At 45.7% G+C, this 10823-nt stretch overlaps 1 protein-coding gene across 1 annotated transcript in view; it reads right to left on the bottom strand.

Annotated features, from left to right (window-relative positions):
- Tnfaip8 (TNF alpha induced protein 8) overlaps nt 1-10823 on the bottom strand; it is a 112083-nt gene extending 101260 nt beyond the window's left edge. Inside the window, exon 1 of the mRNA XM_021150636.2 lies at nt 10631-10823. Within this exon, the coding sequence (XP_021006295.1) occupies nt 10631 (1 nt within the window). The 5' untranslated portion in view covers nt 10632-10823. The remainder of the gene's footprint in view (nt 1-10630) is intronic.

The following is a 10823-nucleotide window of genomic DNA, read 5'->3' as shown; positions in this document are numbered from 1 at the left end:
CAATAAACAAGGAGGCTTCTTAGGAGATTCTTCTCATATTTTGATATTTGGCTCCTCGGTCGTCAGAATTGTGAGAAAGTTATTTTCTTTATAAATTACCCAGTGTTGGGCATTTTGTCATCTCTCTCTCTCTCTCTCTCTCTCACTCTCTCTCTCTCTCTCTCCCTCCCTCCCTCGCCCTCCCTCCCTCCAGAATTCACATGCTGAACTGTTGTCTCTCAGAACATGACTATATCTAAAGACAAGAACTGTTACAGAACTAGGTCAGCTAAAGCAAGGCTGTATTAGGATTGACCCTTTCCCAATATCCCTGGTGTCCTTATAAAAAGAGGAAATGACACACAGAGGCACCAGGCAGCCGCACAGACATGATCCATGGCTAGCAGATCTCAACTACAGGAAATATTGAAGAAAATTCTTCATGGGCCTGAACAGATGGCTCAGTTGGTAAAGAGCTTGCCAGGCAAGCATGAAGACTTGAGTTTATTCACATCCCCAGAACTTACACAGAAAAAGAAAGGACCAGAGTTACCCTCTGCACTGGGCAGGCCGAGACAGGTCTGAATGACCATGCTCCAGGCTCATTGAGAAACCCTAGTTATGTAAACAAGTTAGAAAGCAAGACCAGAACATCTGACATCAACCTCTGGCGTCTACACACACACACACACACACACACACACACACACACACACATGCATGCATAGAAACTAAAAGCAAAATATTCAAATCTGAAGAACAGAAACATACCAGATGTACACTTGGGTCAACAGTAAGAATGACAGGATCCAAATATATCAAGTGAGTAGGTAAATTCAAAATCAAAACAAAAACAGAAACCCAATTTCTTTCTGGGGCCAGTAAGATGGTTCACTAGGTGAGGACATTTGTCGCCAAGCCTGACAACCCACATCGTGGATGAAAGACCAATTCCCATAAGTTGTTCTCCGACTGCCACATGTGTCATGACGTGAGAGCACGTGTGTGTGCACACGCACTCCCAGAGTAAGTCAATAAATGGGGAAGGAAAAAAAAACTTTCTCTCCTTTTAATTTCTATAAACCTAGATTATTGTGAGTGGAAGTGTGTCCCTCTAGGTTTTTTATATCAAGGCCCATACAGTCCTTTAATAAAGAGATAATTAGGGGTAAATGAAGTCATAAGGGGGAAGCCCTAATCCAATATGACTGGTACCTAATAAGAGGGACAAAACCAGAGACATTCACAGCAGGACACAGAGGGCAGGTGGCCGTTTGTTAGGCATGGAAAGAGACCCCAGGAGAAGCCAAGCCTCTGATATCTTGATCCTGGCCTAATTCTCCAGCACTCTGACAGCCTCAGAAACAGGTCCACATCTACCATGACTGTACACATACTAGGGGAAGCCATAAAAGGGAAAAGAACCTTAAGGTTAATTACAGGGATAGTTTTGGGGAGAATGTGCTTGTATCATGCATCAGGCAGAAGGCGGTTAGTTCTCTGCTCCAGCCATCTGTCTCCAAAGCCAATGCCCATTCTTCCATCTGTTCACTCCTCAAATGGCAAGGCTGGGAGGCCTAGTCGGCTGGATCTGAGCCAGCAAACCTAGAGGACAGAGGCTGGACTCAAAATCCACCAGTCTTCACACTTGTTAGCACCTAATCAAATATTTAAAGTTAGACGGCAAGAGCAGTGGACCAACTAAAATTAGTGCTAGCTAGCATCAGGAGCAGGCCTTCGTTAGTCATACTTCTCCGTGACCTTGTTAGAATGAAAACTTAAAAAGGAACCAGAATTCAGCACAAGGACAGGAGTTCTCAGGTACTAACACAACCCAAAATTCAGGGAAGGGGAGAGAAAAGCAGAAGTCACAGGAAGATGGCTTCGAAGAAAAAACAAAAAAACAAAAAACGGTCTCTATCTGGTTGCTTACCATTGCATAATCAGAGGAAATGTGAGAACGAGACAGGTTATTCCTGGAGGTTCCAGGACCTCGGGGCAGTGCTACAGGCCTAGGCTTAGGAAAATGGGTCACTTAGCAGCTCAGAGTCTCAAGTTGTGCTTGAAAGAAGGGTGCTATGCCGGACCAGCACTTTACAAAGCACTGTCAGGGGCCTCAAAGCCAGCCGCACAGCAAACCCGCACCATCAGCACCACGTACGACTGGTACCCAATTCTGACAGCATTCCTGTGCTGTCCGCTCTGAGCAGATCCTCCCGTGTGACCTTCCATGGATGACAAACTTGGATATCTTTGTGGGATACCACTGAGTCCTTATTGTTAACACTTTCCAGTCCGGTGAGGATTGAACAACTACTTTGTGATTCCTTAAGATAGCTTTTTTCATTCATTGTACATAGTTCATTTCAATGTTCTTTCACCTCTAAAGCCACTCTATACAGAGAAAAGAACAATGCTAGGCTGAGGAAAGGGTTTCGTCGGAAGCACTTGCTTTGTAAGCAGGGAGACCTGAGTTTGGGTCCCCGGCTTGGCAGCATGCATCTGCAATCCCAGTTCTGGGGGGCAGGCAGGTGTCCTGGTGGGGGGCAGGCGGGTGTCCTGGTGGTTGTAGAGATGGCAGCAGATGACCCAACCTCACTAGACAGGCAGTCCAGTCAAATCTGTGGGCTTCAGGTTCAAAGAGACAACCTGTCTCCAAACTGAAGAAAGTGGGGGAAGAGTCCTGACATCAATCTCTGGCCTCTCCACAGACATGCACACAGGTCCGTGCCACCAACCACGTTCACATACAGTAATACACGTGTATGGGAACATATAAGACACACACATATGCATATACAGCAATACGCACACACACACACACATATATATAGTCCCATATAAATATGTGTGTGTGTACATACAGCAATATATATACACACATGGTCATATAGTAATATATATAGAGATAGATACACACACATACATACATACAGGAATATACATATGCACATGCTTACACAGCAATACATATACATACACACATATGTATACAGTCACACACACACACACACATCACTATAGCTATCTTCTGTCCAAATACATTTTCTCAAATAGGACATGAAAACAGGTCTCACAGACTGGAGGTTCTATTTTTTCTGTCCTTAGCTCGCAGGGAATGAAGAATAGGGTAGAGCAGAGAGATGGTGGAAGCACAGAGTCCCAGGTCTACCCTGGTAGCAGAACCCAAGAACATTCACCTTTAACATCAAGTTTTCAAAGTGATTGGCCTGTTGTCAGGCCAGAAGATAGAGCCTCCAACGTTTCAGTGCACACATTCACCTTTTTGGCTTCCTAGAAAATCCGGGATCTGCCCGCCTGGGTAGAGCTTCCTGTTGGGAAGGCAACAAGTACGTAGTACACCAGGCAGACACTCCTTGGTGCCTCTTCCAGAAGTTCTCTCCTGATACAGAGCTTCCTGAATGGTGAGTAACAGCAGCGTGTCTTTGGCTCCTGTCAGATGTTTCGGGTCATAAAAGCAAAGGAGCAGAGAGGCTAGGCATGTGTAAACAAAAGTCATCTCTAGAAGCTGAGGAAGTTTGGGCTCAGTCGACTCCCAGGTACACCCTGTGAGTCACTGGGGGCCTGTCTCCACGAAGGTGATGACAGGGTTATTTAATCAAAAACCAGCCATTTCCCAGAAAAACCACCTCACATTTTAGAGAGAGAAGAGAAAATAAATTTGTTTCCTGATCACTTCATGGTGGAGTCAGGCACTGGACTTATTTCTTGAAGGTCTGAGTCACCAAAGTATGTCTTGAACTTCGAAATCTGTTGCCAACATTGTGCCTGCACTTTTCCCCATAAGGCCATGGCATTTCGTGGTGTGTGTGTGTGTGTGTGTGTGTGTGTGTGTGTGTGTGTTTGACTCTGATCTCAGATCTCAGTTGGCTGGACAGCCCAAGACTAGAAAGCATCAGTGTAGCAAGGTTGCCATGGCTCCGTACCATAACCTCTACATCTGCCATTGTTGTTGAAGGTCATGTTGTAAGAATTTTTAAAGCCAGTTGTGGCGGCGCACACCTTTAGTCCCAGCACTCAGGAGGAAGAGGCAGACAGATCTACATGAGTTTTCCCTGCCTTGAAAAACAAAAATAAAAGATGTTTTTTAAATTATGTGCATGTGAGAGTATGTATGTGCACATGTTGCATGTACATGTGTGCACACGTGAATGCAGGAGGCAGAGATCAGAGGTGTCAGATCCCCGTGAAGTTTGAGTTACAGACAGCTGTGAGCTACCCAGAGTGGATACTGGGAACCAAACACTGGCCCTCTGCATGAACAATAAGTGTACTTACCCTTTCAGCAATCTCTCAAGAACTCCAAATCTCATTTTAAAAAATAATTAAACCAACGGAGCATGGTGACACACACCCTTAATCCTAACTCAGAATGCAGAGACAGGAGAATGCATGAGTTCAAGGACAATCTGGTCTACATAGTGAGTTCCAGGACAGCCAGGACCAGATAGAGACCCCGTCTTGATAAATAAATAAATAAATAAATAAATAAATATTTGGGAGTTGATAGGACTTTATTAAATGAATCAGCCTGCAGGAATAAGTAGAGGTTCTGTCTTGATAGATAGATAGATAGATAGATAGATAGATAGATAAGGATTTGGGGGTAAGGACAGTCTGGTCTATATAGTAAGCTCTATTACAGCGAGGACCAGGTAGAGACCCCATCTCATTAAATAAATAAATAGATAAATAAATAAATAAATAAGGATTTGGGAGTTGGGAGGGCTTTCCTAAAAGAATCAGCCTGCAGAAATAAGTACCAGATGTGCCTGTCTAGGCTGCCTTCTACTCTTTGGCTCCTTTCAGACATCCAGTCACATATTGTGTGCCTTGCCCAATGCTGTGTTCCCAGAAGAGCACGGACTTCCCTGCCCTTTGCTTCTGGAGCAAACACAGGCTGAGTTCCTTGAAATGCCCCAGGCAGCTGTCTGTGTTGGCTGCTCTGCCTTCAATACCTGTTTGGAACATGGGAGGGGCGAGAGGCCAACTCACCATTCATAGCTTAATTGTGACAGGTCTTAAAAGCACTGTCACGGGTAGGGGGAGGCTTAATGGGCACCGGAGCGCCTTGTGCCGACACACAAACTAAGCAGCCCTGTGCTGGCTCACACCGCAGATGCGTGCCCCTCAGAGAATCACGTGATCCCGCGGCAGGGACTCACTGACACTCTGCTGTATTCACTGGGCTCCTCTGGTTTTGTAAGAGAAAAATAATCCACACCATGAGCACATACAAAACAATTCATCACTCTCCCTGACTGTAACTCAGGACCACCACCATCCTCCTGAAAGGGGACCAATTTGGCTAACTGAAGTAAGGCTACCACTAACGGAGTGCCTTAAAATATTTTCCATTTAGTCGATCCAGTAATCATAGATCACAAACACGGTCACCAACGTTGAGGAAGCAGGCTCAGAGAGCTGATGTCAATTGTTCAAAGTAACGTAGCCTGTGGTGGCCGAGAAACGAGCAGCTGACTCCAGCAGAGTGATCCTAACCAAGCTCCTCCTGACTAAACAAGCCATCCTTACCCCTCATCACCCATGAAACAAACACGGGAAAATCTGAACTTAATACTCTTCTGTTATCAAAGAGGGTCTGAGATTTGTTTATACGTGGGTTTGAGGTACTCCTGCATTGGCGAATTCCAATGCCTTCCTCCCTTGGATTTTTTCCTTTTGGTGGATGGAGATTAGCCCATCCTTAGTCACCTTGAGAGAAACCACAAGTGTTTGTCTCTACAGCCCCTGTTCTCAATAAGAAGGGAGATGCTGTGAAGCCAACCACAGTGGCCTGCAGCAGCTTTCCTCCTGTACCATGAGTCCTTGCTGCTTCAGAAAAACAGCTGCCCCCTGAAATGACGGGATAGGCACTACCCAATTGCTACCTGAAGACTACTGAGACAAAAATACTTTCAAACACTTTCCTCAAGTAATATCCACACTTTACACAAACATTTAAGGAAAGAAAATATTACAGGATCAGATGGATTGCCGTTCTGTCATTGTTTATTTAAAACCGACATCAGGCAAAATGTGCCAGATATAGTTCCTGTCTTAGTTAGGGTTTTACTGCTGTGAACAGACACCATGACCAAGGCAAGTCTTATAAAGGACAGCATTGAATTGGGGCCGGCTTACAGGATCAGAGGTTCAGTCCATTATTAAGGTGGGAACACGGCAGCATCCAGGCAGACATGGTGCAGGCAGAGCTGAGAGTTCTAAATCTTCATCTGAAGGCTGCTAATGGAAGACTGACTTCCAGGCAGCTAGAATGAGGGTCTTAAGCCCTCACCCACAGTGACACTCCTCCAACAAAGCCATACCTCGAAATAGTGTCATTCCCTGGGCCAAGCATATACAAACCATTACAGTTCCTAATCATAATCAGAGAAATTAAACTATTTTGAGAATGTTTTGACTATCCTAAGTACCTTTCCTTTGTGAAACACAGAACACGTTAGTTCACTTTGCTTCAATCCGGTCACCCTCAAGGATGCCTTCTTACCTGGGTCCTTCTGTGTGAGTTACCAGCCTTCCAGGCCATCAGATAAACCAGACGTGGCTCTGAACTACCTGCCATACACTCAGAGCTCAATTAACTCTACTGTCAGAATGAAGGACGCTCATGTTCGACATTGCTAGACTGAGGAACTGGATACCCCCAAATCTGAGTGCCCATAAAGGTTGTGGTCTAAGACCACAGAGAAGTGGTTTCTAAGGTGCCTTTTGACTGACCTTCTAGAATCATACACCCCTTTTTTTTTTTTTTAACTCATCGCTGTATCTTTGGGCCATAATAAAGAATAAAAACCAACTGACCTCCACTGGGAATTATTTTTCATTTACATCTTGAGGCAAGGTGTTCCCTTTCTCTCCTCCCTCCCCTCACCCCTCCATGAAAAATTCCTTTCCAAATGTTGGACAGTGACGGCAAAGAAGAAGAGTCTAGAAACTGCAGTCCACCAATAACAGATATGGGCTATCAGGAAACGAAAGACCTCTCGGCTACAGTACTAAGAGTTGTTAAGTAGTTAAGACAACCTTTGCGGGGTCTGTGAAGCTTTTTCCTGTATGCTTTCAGTATTCGATACAGGATGTGGGCACTGAAGGGACCGAGTCACAAGGAGATAAAGGCTACCCTGGCTAGGCACCATTTGCATCTCCCCTCTCTCTTTGTCTCTATATTAGACATAGATCCCTAAAAATATGAGTCTGCTCTGTGTGGGTCCTCGCTGGCAAAGTCAGTGCCCTTAGAGCTAGTACTGAGTTAACACTCCCCAAGTTTCCACGGGCCTCCTGACCTTTCTTCCTGTTTTTGTCCTCCCTACCTCTCCCCTAACTCCTGGAAGTTACCTGGTCCTTTCAACTCCTACCATGCAAAACTGAGAAGGAGCAGAAGGGGCCATTCTGCTAAGTCCCGGGCAAAGCTCAACTCTAAATGTGAGTGAAATCCTCCACAAACAGCTGGGTTGCTTCCAAGTGCAGCTAACCCTAGCACAGTGTATGAACTGTGCTGGGCCTGAGATGATGTCCCACACAACCCCAAGGATTTACTACTGGGAGTGTCCCTTAGAGATCTGCCCCTCCCCCTACTGGACATTTCCTAATGAGCAGGGCTTGGATGCAATCGCTTCTCTCCACATACCCTTTCCTCTGATTTCAACAGTACGAAAACTGCAAAAGGGCTGACCTCCAAAAAAAGAAAAAAACCACTCAGAGCCTGGTGGCTGCCATTCTATTTAGGGTCTCAGCACAGCCTGCCCTCATATACACTCAAAACCTAGGCAGAGACTGTATAGCTAACAATACGATCACAACGGGAAAGTGTGCTTGGTTAGATTGGGTCGGGCTGACACACAATAGAGTCACCTAAAAAGAAGAAACCTCAGCTGAGGACTTGCTTCCATTCGATCAGCCTATAGGCAAGTCTGTGTGGTATTTTCTTGATTAACGACGGCTGTAGCCCAGCCAATTGTGGGCGGTACCACCCCTGAGCAGGTGGTCCTGGGTTACATAGATAAGAAACCAAGCTGAGCAAGTCATGGAGATCAACCTAAGAATCTGTAAAAGTAATTCTTGGGGGGATGGGGAGGGAGGGGTGTCTCTGCCTCTCTTTGCTCCCAAATAACTGCAGGGTGTTTCTAAGCCACCTGAATAAATGACACAGAGACCTGATATTTTCATTAACAAGCTACAAGTGCTAAGATCGACAGTTACACAATGGCAGATTCTAACCCTACTATGCTGGCTTGGGTACTTCCCCACCACGTGGTCCTGCAATGGGAGTCTTGCCCTGGCTCACTCGGTTCCACATGTGCCCTCACCATGGCCGCTTTCTCACTGAGGCCTCATGGCAAAGTCTCCTGGTCCATCTCCTTCTCACCGAATCTCCTCCTCTGATTCTGTCCTTGGGACTGGGATTAGAAATCCTTCCGTAGTCTCCTCTGCCCAGCGAATTGCTCCATCACTCTTTATTAATCAATCAGAAGTGATAGAAAATAATTTTCACGTAACACTGAGACCGTGCATAACATGCATTGAGACCACCAACTGACATGTTTGACCATACCAATGTCTGGACTGCACCCAGATGTCTGGGCATGAAAACCAGCATCTGAATACAGGCAGCACAAAGTCATCCCTACAGTAGGCATTGTCTCTCCGTGCTTACTCGGCTTCAGTGCCTCCCTCGACTTCCCCCAATGGTGGATTACTTATAAACCCTTTCTTCCCTCAAGCTAGTTGCTTTTGGGCATGGCGTCACAGGAATAGAAAGAAAACTAGTACAGAAAGACAACAAGAATGAGATTTCCAACTCACATGACCCCTTTCTTCAGTAAACACAAACTCCTGAGAACAAGGGCTGTGAAGATAGTGTCTACACTTTTGATAAAATATTTGAGGATTTATTAATGATTCTTAAACCAGGAAATCTAGACCCATGTAAGAGCTTATTAAATCTACATCAGAACACATATTATCTAAATATACTATACACATCTTACAGGAATATGGGAGCTAATCTATTTCCCTAAACTTTTTGTTTTGTCCAGTTTACAGGCAAACACTCCAGTGGTGGTGGGTAGAGGAGGAAAACATTAATCTACATGGAGGGAGATAGCATCCCAAAGATAAAAAAAGAAAGAAAATTATATTACTATCTAGAATATCAGCAATACATTGTTGACTTAACTCCCTATGACAGATCTAATTAGAAGGTGGCAATAAGTGTTTCCAGGTGTTTAATTAAGTGTGATAATTATTTCTTTTCTTAAACAGAAATGGAGTCATATGTTTACACTACAAAGTATAATGTTCTCTTAGTTAAAACAGCGTGAAAACACCTTTGTGTAATACAGGATTCAATGCATGATAAAAATATCCGCTGTGATAAGCCACACTTAAAGTGATTTATCAGCTCTTAACTTGCAACCACCAAAGCACAATGGCTTCTTAAAAGCCATCCTGTTTAGAGTTCTTTCTTTTCTTCAGCTACAAAGTTTTGTTAGCCCTGGGCTTCAGTAAGTAATTTGTATTCAAAGTATCTTTCCCTACCAGCATCCAGGGGATTCTCAACAAAGATGTGGGAGAAGTTTCGTGGGAATACACACAGCGAGAATAATCTGACCAGTAGGAGAACCAGAAATTATATGTAGAAGGGAACTCAGGAACTCAAGCACAGTAAGGCTGTTAGGATGCAGCAAACTGGTCAAGGTATCGTTTTTTGTGTAGAAATATGACCTTTGCAACCAATGTACTGATGCCCCCTCCTCAATAGAACTAACTTACATTAGGATGAAACTTTCAGATTTAAGCAACCCAAGGACGTTATTATTTCAACACTGGGTAGTAAACTACAGTTGGTAGTGCTGTGTGTTAGGAAATCAATCGGTTTAGAAACATGGTGTTGCTGAGTCAAGGAACATCTTTTAGGTGGCCAAGTTGTTTGATCAGACTGGTCTTGAAACAGCCTATCAGCAGTCCTGGATCACCAGGCCCTGGGAAACTCATCAGGTGTTCTCCCAGCAGGTGCTGGAAGCTCGGCGCCACCGGTAAGCACACGGGACAAACAGAAACGCACACACGCACACGACTTTCTTCGCAGAATGATTTTAAAGCAAAACTCTGCTCGCTGCCCGTTTACAATGCAGGATTGGATAACAATCTCAGAGCAGCATCTCAGACTGCAATCTGGGGCATCCTGAACAACACAGGCAACCCTTGCTTCAGCGTGTGAGGTTGGTCACCGAGAGGACAGTACTCTTCGCCAGAGCGGAGTTCAGAGAAGAAAGGAAAGGATGGGGAGAGGGGGCTCAACGCAGGGGCTGGAGGAGGTCTCTCCCCAGCGGTAGATTGCCAGCAACGGAACTGGGATCCATAGTGTGCGCGGATACGTTAAAACTCCGGGACTTTCCGAGCTGCGCGCTCCTACACACTCACGCCCACTTGCACTCCCGACTCGCACCCACTCACACCCACTCTCAGGGCTGAAACTCTTGGAGAATTGCAAGCGCGACCCCAGTAGCACTTTAAAAGTTCCCAAATAGCGTCTGGTTTTATCATTACTTTTTTTTTTTTGACTCCCACAACCCCTAAGCTCCACTCCTAGGAGGGAGGCACTTACTCGGAGGAAGGGCGCGGCGGCGCCGGGACGAGTGAAGAGCGGGGCGGTCCCGCAATGCTGTTCCCCGGAGGTGGACTACTCGCGGCTCTCGGACCCCTAAAACCCCAGGCGGGCCCCTGCGCGGGAGAAGTGGAGGCGCGCCTGGGGCGGGGCCAGGAGGAGGCAGGGGCGGAGCCTGTGTGCCAGGGCGGAG

The sequence above is a fragment of the Mus caroli genome, chromosome 18 (genome assembly GCF_900094665.2).
Source record: "Mus caroli chromosome 18, CAROLI_EIJ_v1.1, whole genome shotgun sequence".
In the NCBI taxonomy this organism is placed as follows: Eukaryota; Metazoa; Chordata; class Mammalia; order Rodentia; family Muridae; genus Mus; species Mus caroli.
The sequence above is the reverse complement of the archived record's forward strand: the minus strand, read 5'-3'. Positions and strand labels throughout refer to the sequence as shown.